The 13865-nt window shown below is 41.8% G+C and overlaps 1 protein-coding gene across 1 annotated transcript in view; it reads left to right on the forward strand.

Moving 5' to 3' along the window:
- The window catches only part of htr4 (5-hydroxytryptamine receptor 4), a gene marked incomplete at both ends in the record, with an annotated part of 137359 nt that overhangs the window by 47667 nt on the left and 75827 nt on the right, over nt 1-13865 (forward strand). Inside the window, one exon of the mRNA XM_083915690.1 lies at nt 1004-1204. Within this exon, the coding sequence (XP_083771816.1) occupies nt 1004-1204 (201 nt within the window). The remainder of the gene's footprint in view (nt 1-1003; nt 1205-13865) is intronic.

The raw sequence follows: 13865 nt of genomic DNA on the forward strand, positions 1-13865 counted from the left end.
GTCGTGTTTGGTGGCACTAGTGTCAAGAACAGCAGAACGGAGCTGTGCGTTGGTGCTTTCTTTTGCTAATGTCAGCTGTATTCATTATCCCAAAAAACCCACTTATGTGTGAGTAAACTTTTCCAATCAATACCCATAATTTATTTAACAAATCTGGTTCAATCAGTATGTATTACTTGATTTCCTCAATGACAAAAACGTACCACCCCTGTGATTGTTTTCATGCAGGAAGTTTTAATTGAAACTTTTCCATTAGGCTTTTCCTTTACAAAACATCATCAACAGCTGCTGCTGCTCTTTGTTTTGTTTTTCATGATTACAAGGCCCTCTCTGGACCCGTCGGGTTGTTTTCCTATAATTGCTTTTCACGTATCTCTCAATCATCAGCCCCTCTAAAAACCAACACTTTTCTTTTTTTTCTTAATTACAACAATACAGCTATTGGTAGTTGCTGCTCTACAGTGTAATTGTTTTTTAAACTACTGCCAATATATGTTGCGTCGGTTACATGTGGGACTCAACATCACTGAGAAACTGCATGCCAAAGTAATTTAATCATTTTAGATGAAAGATGTAAAACTGAACCTTTTATATTCTCAAAATCACATTTTCTCTGGAGTCTTGTTTCAAGTAAAGCTGCAGTAGATATCACACCTACTCCACCCGCCTTCCATTTAATATACGTCTTAAATAATAATCATTCAATATTGTGGACTGGTGGCTGGAGAGGTGCCAGTTCATCTCCTGGGCACTGCCGAGTTGTTGTTGAGCAAGGCCCCGAACCCCCAATTGCTCGGGGCTCTGAGCCATTGGCAGCCCCCTCGCTCTGACATCTCTCCATTAATTGCATGTATATAGGTCCTGTTTGTGCATGTGTGTGTATTTTGGGCCTGTGTATGTGTAACATGTATAATAACAGTAATTCTTCTATACTTGTTTCATGCAAACTCCTGCATTTTTGCCGTTCTGCCTCCAAAATGATGAAATGTCTCCCATCCATCAGGAAAATCAAGACCAACTACTTCATCGTGTCTCTGTCGTTCGCGGACCTGTTGGTGTCGGTGCTGGTGATGCCGTTTGGTGCCATTGAGCTCGTCCACCAGCACTGGATCTACGGCGAGACCTTCTGCCTGGTCCGGACTTCGCTGGACGTCCTACTGACCACTGCGTCCATACTGCACCTGTGCTGCATCGCCCTGGACAGGTGAGACTTCCGGGTCCGCTGGTGTTTGTATGTTTTTGATAAAACACGAGAAGGAAGTAAAGGTGTCAACAAACTTAACAAAACCTATAAGAAGTGAATCTCTTTTAAAGGTGACGGCAGCGGAGCGATGTTTTCTGATTTAGGCAATACCTTCCACTTTGACTGCTATAATATGAACGACAGAGAGAGAGAGAGAGAGAGAGAGAGAGAGAGAGGGAGAGAGGGAGAGAGGGAGGGAGGACTTCCAGACTGATAGCACCGGCTGTGTGAGGATGTAGATGGAATAAATTATTATTATAGCCTCTGCAGCCAGACCTCATCTCAACAGAGGAGAAATAAAAAAACATTTTGGCATTAACAACACCTGACAAATTTCAGCACAGCAGCGGACGATAAATATGACAGAGAATTCAAACTGCAAGAGAGCATTATAAAAGTTATTCATCTACGCTCACCTGAAATACACAGGCTACACATGCTGTTTATGCATCAGTGTAAATCATGCTTATTGAATACGCTACAACTTCATCAATAAAAAGCAGGTCACAGTGAACAAGCTAGTTTAACAGCGTAGGTATTAAAAGTTTCTGAAAGTCAGAGTCGATGTTATATGTTTTCAGCCTTTAGGGATGTCTACCGCACAAAAGAGAGCTGAGGAAGGCAAAGCTCTCGATCTACCGGTCAATCTTGGTTCCTACCCTCACCTGTGGTCATGAAAGCTGGGTCAGGACCCAAAGAACAAGGTCGCGGGTACAAGCTTCTGAAATGTGTTTCCTCAGGAGGGGGGCTGGAGTCTCCCTTAGAGAGAGGGGGAGAAGTTCAGCATCCGTGAGGAACTCGGAGTAGAGCCGCTGCTCCTTTGCGTTGAAAGGAGCCAGTTGAGGTGGTTCAGGATCATCTGGTCTGGATGAACCCTGGGCGCCTCCCTAGGGAGGTGTTCCAGGCACGTCCAGCTGGGAGGAGGCCTCGGGAAAGACCCAGGACTAGGTGGAGAGATCTCCACACTTGTCTGGGAACGCCTCAGGATCCCCCAGTTAGAGCTGGTTAATGTGGCCCAGGAAAGGGAAGTTTGGGGTCCCCTGCTAAAGCTGCTGCCCCCACGACCTGACCCCGGATAAGAGGCTGAAGATGAGATGAGATGAGATGAGATGGATTTCTATACTGAAAATCATCTTTGAGATTTTTAAGGTAAAACAAGCGTAACACTGGGGGATACTGGCACCACCCTGGAGGCTGAGAGCGTATCGTGCTGTGGTGTTCTCATTCTAACTGTGTATAATTTAGAAATGCTGAATCCACAATAAGAAAGCAGGGAAGACCTGTACGACCCCCCGTTGAAGCATGTAATGATGCAGAATACATCTCTAATGGCCATGACCATTACACATGTACGTGCAAGTGTTTTTATACCTACACAAACACAAGAGAATGTTTCCAAATCAGACAAAGCGAAGATGCAAAGCTCAGCAACAATGGAGGGGGAAATGGCTTCTTCATTCAATTACGTGGCCAGAGGAGCTCACTCTTCTATACGTTCAGCTGCCTCCGCATCCTGGAACAGCACAACTCCCATTACCAATTCATAGGGCAATCACCCTTCATTACCCCCAAGTTCCTCCGGTCCCCAAGGAATCACATCACATCTCCTGTAGACTGTATCTTCCTCCTCCACTTACTTTAATTGCCTCTGCCTTTTGTTGTTGGTTTCGATGTTTCTCTCAGGAACGATACTGCTGATGCCAATAATGTTGCCTTTTGTAATGATGCTGATAAAGTATTCTGTTTGTGCTTTGATGATATGCTCTTATTTTGTAAAGAATAGCTATGGATAGCTGTGATAGCCAATGTAACTCTTAAGTGCTGTGCCTTGTTTTCTTTTTCTCCTGTTAACCTTGGGGTCAGTTTGACTCCATCCAATGTTTCACATCTTTAAAAACACGGTTGACACTTTTTTGCTTCATCTTAATGACTTGCAGCACTACAGTGAGTTTGCGGGCTACCGTTGCATTGTGGGTAATGTAGTTTTTTGCGTGAAAAACACCAGCAGGCGGCTGTGGCGTGCGGGCCGGTTCTAATACTAATCAAATATCATCCCGGGGGCCAAGATAATTCATTGGGCCTTGACTTTGACACCCATGCCTTAAAGTGACATGCTTATATTTTTCCATTGTCCTGTAAACTTACTCGTCGAAACATTGTTCCTTTCTGTCAATTTAATCATTTTAATCATTAATCATTATTATTATTATTTATTTTACAACTCAAATATTTAGAAATGTTTGCAATTGTTTGTTTTTTCTGAGGTCAAATTGACCCTGAAAGTAACTGATATTATAAATAACACAAAATAGTGCTTACAAATGATACACTTACTTTAAAACACACAAAAATACAAAGACCCCCCGATGAATTTTAGGTCAATCTGTGTATTTCCGAAGTCACGTGAGTATTCTGGGAGTATGAGAAGGTGCTGTGTTTGATTTAAAATGATATTTAGGTCGTCAACAAATACACACGGAGTCCCCGACATTAAAACTTGAGTGACAGCTGTGATTATGATCATTTTCTGGATCTTTAAATTGCTGGGGTCAAATTGACCGTAATGATAATTGGTGTTATTAAAATTTGAGGGTAGCAGGAGGGTTAATTTTGTATTTTTTTTTCATTTCTTGTAGCATTATCTAAGCATTTTCTAACAAACAGGGATTTGCTTTGACTCCAGTCACACGTCATAGATGTGAGTTAATAATGCAAAGTTGTCATTAAAACTGTTGTTCGGTAGTGTGATAATTAATGAAAAGTGTTCTTAAGCTTTTATATAATGACATGACGATAAGAAGTGGTGCATCTGCATCATGGAGTAGCAGTAACAGCTGTGGTTAGAGGTGTTCAGGCCATCTGAGAACCTCATCATGTTCTTGGTTGCATTTAAAGCAGCAGACTGAGTGCGTGGAAGTCTGCCTTCATGTAAAACTGCAGGATGAGACCAAGAATTAATGAAACTGTCAGTCAGATGCAGCAACTTGCAAGAGAGAGTCTGGAGTCCCATGAAAGAGGAGCCCAGATTAACTGTTTCTGTGTGTGTGTGTGTGTGTGTGTGTGTATTATTTTATAATATCCAACAAACACATATAAACAACCACATTCTGCAGAAGTACAGGACCAAAAAGGAACTAAAGATTAAACGAGTCTTGGCACCCTAAACAGTGGATTTGTTGGTAATCCTTCTTTATTGCCGTGACTTTGAACCATCACATCTTCTCTGTTTAGTTCATCTGTCTGACTGAGATAAATGCTGGCACGGTGACACACAAACAAAGAATTATGGACTTAGAGTTTAGAGAAAGAAAGAGCTTGTTTTCATTTTTAACCTCATTGAACCAGAGAATATTGGCTGAACTGGTACGGTCATACACTGAGCTTAATATAACCCTTTTGTCCTTAAAGAACAATATGTGAATAACTTTTTTCAACCCTAAGAAGTGTTTCTCTTTGGAACAAGTTTCATCAGCCAGAGGAGTAAGCCGACCTCTGTCACCTTAGCATGCACGACAAAGCGCACTCGCTCTTGCTCATACAGTCTGCTGCTGTAATGGCCCATGGTAGCAATTAAAGGTGACCGAGATGTGCATATTAGCATTTCTATCAACTCAAAGCTTCTCTTATCTGGAATATGGGAACAGGGCATGAGGACATTGTTAAAAGTGAAAGTGAAAGGGAAAGTTTGGTGGCGACAGTAGCTCTGTCCATAGGTGACTCGGCTGGGAACCGGAGGGTCCTGGTTTGACTCCCTGTGTTGACCATGAATGGAGCGTGGGCTGGTGGTGCTGTTGAGCAAGGCACCGTACCCCCAACTGCTCGGGGCGCTGAGCCATTGGCAGCCCCCTCGCTCTGACATCTCTCCATTAATTGCATGTATATAGGTCCTGTTTGTGCATGTGTGTGTGTGTGTGTGGGTGTAACCAGAATAATAATAATAACAGAGTGAAAAAATTGAATTTCGCTTGCGGGATAAATAAAAGCAATTCTTCTTCTTCTAAAAAGAAACTGAAACTTGACATAGTCAGGGCCCGACGGGGAGTTTCACCCTCGCAGGATTTCTGCAGCTCTAGTAGATTCTAAGAGACTGCTTATTGATTTGCATACCGCACAGAAACGAACCAATTGCTGCCTACAGGGGAAATGCATCCAAAACATAGAATTGTGCTGCATGCATTTAAAAATTGTACAGTGTTCATGATTTAAAAACTTGCTTGGCCGTTATCTGAGCCGGTCAAGGGAGAACCTCCCAGGCTGTTATTGTGTTTATGGTTCATGTTTAGGCAATGTCTGTCAATACTAGTGAAAGAGGGCTGAGAGGAAGTTGTGCCCCAGAAGCCCAAGTCAGGACAAAACACACTTTTAGAGCCACTGTTGCTCCATTGGAACAATAGGTTGTTTTCCCTAGACTATCTGAGCAAGCAACATCCCTCTACTTCGTAAAAGGTACTAACAGTTTTGTATCAGAAATCAATGCTCAATTGAAACAATCAGGGTTAAGTGACTTGTTTTCCCTAGACTATCTGAGCAAGCAACATCCATCTACTTAAAAAGTGCAGTTTTGTATCAGAAGTCTTCTTTTTAACTATTGAAAGAATCATTGAAAGAGTCCGGACTGCTGCAATAGCACTTAGTAGTTCAGTTTATTTTATTTTAATCAAGACAAAATTCTTTTTCACTGGCAGCGCAATAAACACTAATGAGTTAGTCTTTGCCAAGGAAAAAAGCAGCCGCAAAAGCCTTCAGCAGAAGAAACATTACGATAGCTGCAGAGACTGTTAGCTTCGGAGCAGCCCTACCAGACAACGACAACTACAACTCGACTCACTCAGGTCAGAGTGTATTGATTAAAATCTCTATAAACAGATTGTGCATAGGAATGAAGGTTCTGCAGACAGCGAGACAAGATTTGGAGGCACAAGCGGTCCGTTTTCTGTTTTAAGTTTGAGTAGTATTTACCAATCACCGGGCCTTGGTTCTCTCTACGTCGTCCTCAGACGAGCCAACCATCGTCGTCTCCAGTCATCTCGGTTCTCCGTAAATCTGGCCAGCTCATTTGTGCTCTCTGCACTAGCGTCTTTCTTTAGTCCGTCCACAAAGGTCGATGTGGGACATCCTCTTGATCGACGCCCGTGTGTTGGTTCCCACAGAACAAGCTTTTTTGGCTGGGAGATCTTGGTGTCTGTGGCAGTGGCCAGCAAGTCTCATTCTCCTTACTGCTATCTTTTCTGATACACTTGGTAACGCCCCGTACAGACACTTGTTGGTGATATGTTCGTCCTGCTTGATGTTCTGTACTGCACGCAACATTCTGGTGTAGCATCCATCCAGGGATTTCTGTAGGGCTCGTGTTAGTGTCCAGAAGAAACTGATCTTGATGTGCCGGGGGAGGTTGGGTTCCCACACACTGGTCATGCCATTAAGAGCTCTCTAGGCAAGCACAGGCAGGCAGGTGAAAAGTCTATATGGAGAGAAAACGAGAACGTATTGGCCATCATGTGATCATGGAACTCATCTGCTTAGCTTTTCATTAGCTTTTATTTATTATTTATCTGCATTCATCCATTCTTGTGTTTCAAGTTGCTTATGAGGCCGTGAACAACGGCCGCTGCTCAGAAGAGGAAGTCTGGGCACGAATATCCTCTGGCTGCACTGAAAAGACCGAAATATTGGACGGTGCCCTCCAGAGGCAAAATTTTCACCAGAGAGCCAATGGGTTCTGAGATTGTATCGATTCCAATGGGAGAAGTTAACATCAACACAGATTATGACCATTCCCTTAGCACCATAGTCGCTGAAGAAAATATTCAAGCCCATTCTTCACAAGCCATATATCTTCAGACAGACGGAGAAAATGAAATTTGGTATACAGTAAGTTGTATCCATGGAGATTTGTGGAGCACTCTAGACGTGACCAGCTGACGGAGCTCCTGTCATGGAAGACCTGGCCAAAATTTGATTTCACATTTTCCTGAATTTTGCTGATTTTAAATTTGTGAGTGACAGTGAGAAATAACTCAAATTCGCTGTCAGTCCAGACGAAGGAATCTGTCCGGCCTCGGTTTGCCATTGTTGTTTTTCAGGTATTAATTTTTCCAGCCTTGTGGCTGATTGGCTAAAATGGCCTTCCTGTTAGGAGTGCTAACACCACCTAATGCTTTGGCATTTGACAAATCATGTTTGTCAAATCATTTGACATCACATGACATTGATTGAGGCGGATTTTGCAGTTTCATGTGAACGGAGATATTTGTTAATCACACTGGTGGTGTGGACAGAAATTTTTTCGGCCACAAAAGTTTGGTTTCAAAAATACCCGTGTTCGTGTGGACTACGTCTCAGTTTGCTGCTTTGTCCGATTGGAACGAGTTTCAAAACCACCTGAATCTTTGGGAGCTGGTTTCATTCATCTGGCTGTAGATGTTTTCTTTCTTGTTTCCAATGAATTGTTACATGTTGATGTGTCTGAAACTGTGCTGCTGACCTTCTTCTGTCTTCGCAACAAATTCTCAAGAGATCTGGGAACAAAGCTAAGCTAACTTCAATTAAAATTCACAAAAATTATGCCTTGTCATTTTAAATCTTAGCTGATTAAATATCTAATGTTAGCAAAAAATAATTCTGCACATCTAACGTTCACTGTGCTTTCAAATGAGGTCACGCCAATTGAGGAGACTGGAAGTTTATACCATTTCATTCCATTAGCAGCGCCTTAGATTCTCTTCTTCAGTATAAAGACTCCTGGAAACATCCGTCTTGATAATGGGCACCACCAGCAGCTGAGAGACAAAGAGGCGAGGAGAGGAAAAAGATGAGCTGCAGAAAATGAAATTGCAATGTGAGAAAGAAAAAGGATACTGGAAGAGGAAGGAGAGAAAGTCCACACAGGGACAAAGAGATTAGATAAACAAAACTGAAAAAATGCATTAAATTTAACACTTGACTGTGCTATTTCTGTTCTGGGTTGTACCATAAGAGGGGCTTTTGGAAAGATGATTTTTAACAGGATTATCTGCTCAACCTGCGAGATAAAGTTTACTATACTGCTTTAGTTGATCATTTCTTCACCTATGTGCTTCTTAGATGATCTTCCTAGTAGTGAAAATGAACAAAAAGTGTATGTAAAAAGCTGCTCAAGTGAGTAGCCTTCTGTCAGCATTCATGAAACCTTTATGAAGGCGTTTGACTTCGCAGGATTCCAGCAGGAACAATCTGGGCCGTCTGCGGTCAGTCCTCCCTCAGAAGAGATTTTGAGGTTTGAGGCTGAAAAGCTTTTCTTTTCCAGGATGGCCTATCCCTGTCCGCATTCCGTCCCAGACGATCACCTGAGGAATCCCACTTCTGACACCAAATTGTCGTGGAAATTTTCTGCTCTTGGTGAAGAATGAAATAGCGAATTCTTGCCGGCCGACAACGTTTATTTTCTTTGCAAAGAAAAGGTCAATCGACATGCGAGCGATTCGAATGAGGAAAAGACAAGTGAGCAAAAGAAACCTTGAACATTTATACCTGACGAAAGCCCACCCCGTGAATGTGTATTACATCCTTTGTCTTACTGTGGGGTTGACCAGCCCAGACATCCTGCCGTATAATTAACAGGTCTGATCAACACAGTTTCAGAATACACAAGGGTTGAATACATCATGAGACAGTGAGCAGTTGACTGTCTCTGAAACGTGAAATGCAATTACAAGGTCTAGACTTTAAAATACACAAATGAGTGGAAAAGAAAAAGGGATCTGATATCTTGGGGGGAAATCTTTCTGTTCTGCTGTCTGAAAGGCTTCTCAAGGAAGAAGGAATATTCAAATTTACCATTACATTTCCCCCTTTTGATTACTCATTAATCACAACTGAAGAGAATAAAGCATGAACAAGAAATAAAAATAATACTTGCAAAATCAGAATAGATGAAATGAAATAATGATAAAGAAGTAAAACAAAAAATAAAAAATAAAAATAAAATAAAAATGGAATAAAATAAACATAAAATGCAACTTTAAAATTCTACTACAACTTAATAATCCGAACATTAATTCACGCAGATTTTAAAATGTATCATCATGGCAGTGGTTTAGAAAAGTAAGTTTGAGAATTTAAAATATAAAATATAGGAGTAAAAGGTAAGGGAAAAACAAACAAAAAAAAAAAAAAAAAAATATTACAAATATTTTAGTTAGACAAGTTGGCTGACCTAGATAAGGGCCGGATGGTGATACTGAACAAACACAAGTCTGTGCATAGATACTTGTCATGATTGGCATAATATGCATGCACTTGTCCTGATCGCCAAATTTCAGGATAAACAGTGCATGAATGTTGCATTTTGTCCTTTGTTCAGAGTGACAGTCTTGGTGGGTTTGTAGGTGTAAGCTTCTGTCAGCATTGCTGACCATGAAAGGAACAGGATCAGGTGGTGCATGATGCAGTTGAAAGAAAATGGTTCTGTGCCTCTAATGGGTGTTTGTTGAATTCACGGAGTTCTCCCTCAAGTTGTCCTCTCGTTGTTCGTTCTTGCGTTGTCCGGGTTGACAACTGAGTCCCTCTGTTGGTTCGGGAACCTTCCTGCAGTGGCTGGTGTGTATCTACGTTGTTCTCTCAGCAATCTTCACAGCGGTATGTGTTGTCAGGTGTACTTGGAATGGACCTCGCCAGCGTTTGGAATTCCAATGTTTCCTTCTCAGGTCCTTTATCACCACCCAGTCACCAGGCTGGAAGTCATGGAGCGATGTGGAAGCTGGCGGTGGAAGGGCTGACTTCACCTGTGTTATGTGTTGCACAAATCATACATGATGACAAAACTTCTGCACATAAGCTGAAAACCAATAGCGGGTTATGGCATCCAACATTCCCCCTTTTGACACATGGTCCAATCCATAAGCTGAAAACCAATAGCGGGTTATGGCATCCAACATTCCCCCTTTTGACACATGGTCCAATCCATGTGTCAACTTTGCAAAGTGAGGAAAGAAATGTTTAGGTAGACATGGTTTGTTATCAGGCCCTTGCCACACTGCGTCTTTCTGTGTGGCACCGCATCGTTTCCTCAGCGTCTTTTCCTATGGTGTGGCAAAGGTCAGTAATGCTTCGAGGGAGCTGGGTATGGAGGCTGGAGTTGAAACAAACAAAGGATTAAGGATAATGGGTTGGAGAGAGAGAGAGAGAGAGAGAGAGAGAGAGAGCTGCAACTTTGTCATGATTGAGAATGGGTTTCTCGTCAGTTTTTTTTAAGAATTATCTGTGTTTTCACAGAGTGCCGGAATCGTGTACAACACCAAATGCATATCTGGAGTCAGTGTAAATAGTTACGGTTTTGTTTCTTGCCAGTTTGCATGCCTGTGTCAATGCTATCAGTTCAGCTGCTTGTGCAGAGTATTGGGAAGGGAGTGAGTCTGAGACAAGAGTTTCATGGTTAGTGACAACAGCAAATCCCACTCTGTTGTGACCGCTTTGGAGGTCACGTGAGGCAGATCCATCTACAAAAAGAACCAAATCAGGGTTAGTTAATGGGGTTTCTTGTAGATCTGGTCTTGGAGAGCAGACCTGTTGGAGGACAGCAACACAATTATGTTCCTGTCCGTCGTCAGGCGTAGGGAGGAGAGTGGCAGGGTTTAAAACATTGCATCTTTTGACAGTGATGTTAGACATTTCTAAAAGCACAGTGTTATATCTGAGCCATCTTGCTGTGGAGAGGTCAGAAGTTTTTTGTTCAAGTAAAATCATGGACACAGCATGTGGGACCAGCAGGGTTACATCAGAGTAACCCACAATGTCTCTGGAGGCCATAACTGCTTTTTCTGTTGCAGCAACAGCTTTGAGACATCTTGGGAGGCCTGCAGCCACAGGATCCAGTTTGGAAGAAAAATAGGCTACGGGACGTAGTTTATTTCCGTGATCCTGTAACAAAACAGAAGTCATGTATCCATTTTTCTCATCTACTGTTTGAGTAAATGACCTGGTGGGGTCAGGTAGTCCCAAAGTTGGAGTGGTCTGTAAGGCAAGTTTTAGTTTGGTGAAAGATTGTTCTGCTTCAGGAGTCCATGTGATCTTACCTTGTGATTGCAAACTATTGCCATGAATGAGGGAGGCGAGTGGAGCCTCAAGAATGGCATAGTTTAAAATGAACTGTCGACAATAAGAGCACGTTCCAAGAAATGACATCATTTGTTTTTTCCTGAGAGGTCTTGGAAGATTCTGAATTGATTCTACTCTTTTTGGTGACAGAGTTTTTCCCTCAGAAGTGATGACATGACCTAAGAAAAGAACTTGTTCCTGGACAAATTGTAATTTCGACAAGCTGGCTTTGTGACCACTTTTAGCCAAATGTTTTAAGAGTTTGACTGTGTTGGCTTCGCATTGTTCCTTGGTTTGACTGCAGATCAAAAGGTAGTCAACATACTGTAGTAAAGCACTACCTGGAGAGAGAAGAAGAGATTCAAGACTTTGTTTGAGAGCTTCATTGTAGATGGTGGGACTCGCACAATATCCTTGACACAAGCGAGTGAAAGTGTAGCCTCTTCCATTGAAGTTGAAAGCAAACCAAAATTGACTTTCTGGATGGACTGGAACACTGAAGAAAGCATTAGAAAGATCCACCACTGAAAAGAATTTCGCAGTTGGGGGAACTTGAGACAAGATGGTGTAAGGATTTGTAACATTTGGAGCTCTGGGTCGGACTGCTGCATTAACTGCTTGCAGATCTTGAACAAAACGTCATTCTGTTGGTTGATTTTTATCTCTGATTTTATTCACAGGGAACAAAGGGGTGCGCACTGGAGAGTCATCACAGGGGATAATTACTCCTGCTGCTTTAAGAGACTCGAAAACTGGCGTTATGCCATCGATGGCTTCTTGTTTGAGTGGATATTGAGGCTTGCAAGGTCTAAAGTCAGATTTTGGAGTTATGACAACAGGTTCACAGTTTTTGATGAGGCCAACATCATACTTATTAATAGCCCACAGTGTCTTAGGGACTTCCTGTAGGGCGGTGATAGCTTGCAGCTTATTTTTCAGACAAAAAAAGAAAAAGATTTAGAAGTGCTTTCGGGTACCAGCTGGATTGTTTTCGTAGTGTGCACAACAGATGTTAAACCTTTACAATAACACTGCAGTGTTGGTGAAAAAATAAAATAAAATAAAAATTAAAAAACAAAAATAAATAAAAATAAAATAAAAATAAAAAATTTGATCGATCACATGTCTTTTGCCAATCGGCTGCGCGCTGACATGATTTTATGAATGGGCCCAAATCTTCCCAGTTATCTGATGTGTGTTTTGCAAGTGTTATGTGTGGGACAGAATCAGTTATGGTGTACATGTTTGATTGAGCTGATGTGAGAGAGATTGATATAGCACATCTGTGTTGTGTCCAATATATGTGTGATAGTTTAAGCTTGTCAAATCTCTCTCTCATCCAGCTTTCCTCAAATGGCTCATCAGGTTCTGGTGACACATGAGATGTACATGAGATGTACAATACAGATCCTCTGGTGTCATGAAATCAGTTGCAGTTGTGACTAGTTCAGAAGAGACTGTTAGTTCCTGTAATTTCCATTGATATGCATAGAGTAAATTTAAATTTGGGTGAACAAAGGAGTGTGAAAGACTTGGTTCCAAATCGAATGGTCTGAACTTTCAAACCCTCTGATTGTTTGACCTGATGAACCAACAGAGTATACATGTTTTCCCCTCAGTCCTGGTTTTGTAGTGAGTTCTAGAGCTCTTATCACAGAATATGTGGCTCTTGAATCAACTAAGAATACAACATCTTGTTCAGCAATAGTCAATGTATGTTTGGGAAACCTTTTGAAATGATCAGATGTGTATTGAACATATGTTAAAGCAATTGTGTCTGAGCTCTCAATGGATTGTGTGTCAACATGTTTGTGTGAGTGTTGTGCAGTACCTCCTTCTGGTTTTACATGTTGGTTGGGCTTGTCAGCAGGAGTCCATCCCTCTCCGACAGCCCCCGACCACCCTCAGTCTTGGTGTGAGACATTCACGTCTCCAATGTCCAGATTGGCCACAGCGGTAACAGATGTCATCAGGACGTCTTCTTGCAGATCTGTTAGCATTGTTTTTCCAGTTGTTGTCTTGGCTGTGTATTCTTTGTCTGTGTTCACGCTGTGGCTGTCTGTAGTCTCGGGCTGTGTTATACATAGTCATTGCTGCCATGTGAATTTCTTATTGAGATGTTTCTTCTTTTGTTTGTCCGAAGAATCTTTTGTTTGAACAGACGCATCTGGATGGGCTGCTCCCAAACTTGTTTGTTGTGTCATGCTGAAGGGATCTGTTCTTCTTCTCTCGTCAGCTGTTGTAGCGTTGTATGGTGGTGGAGCTGAAGGGTGGTTCGGTGGCTGCAGTAGAGTCATGGGTCCGGCTTCAAAGCCGCCAACTGTGGAAACAAAAAGGAAGAAACCTGCGGGTCTGATGTTCTTTTTGTGTTTAAATCTTGTTTTTCATTTGTTTCACTTATTTCGTTTGAAAAAGGAAGTTGTTTCTGCATTATTCTCCTATTTCTTGCTTTTGCTTCCGCTTTCCAAATCTGTAAACATTCCCTTTGATTTTCCATAGTTTCCAATTTTTTTTTTTTTTTTTTTTTTTACAGATAATTTCTTTTTTA

This window comes from Echiichthys vipera (genome assembly GCF_963691815.1).
Source record: "Echiichthys vipera genome assembly, chromosome: 6".
NCBI lineage: Eukaryota > Metazoa > Chordata > Actinopteri > Perciformes > Trachinidae > Echiichthys > Echiichthys vipera.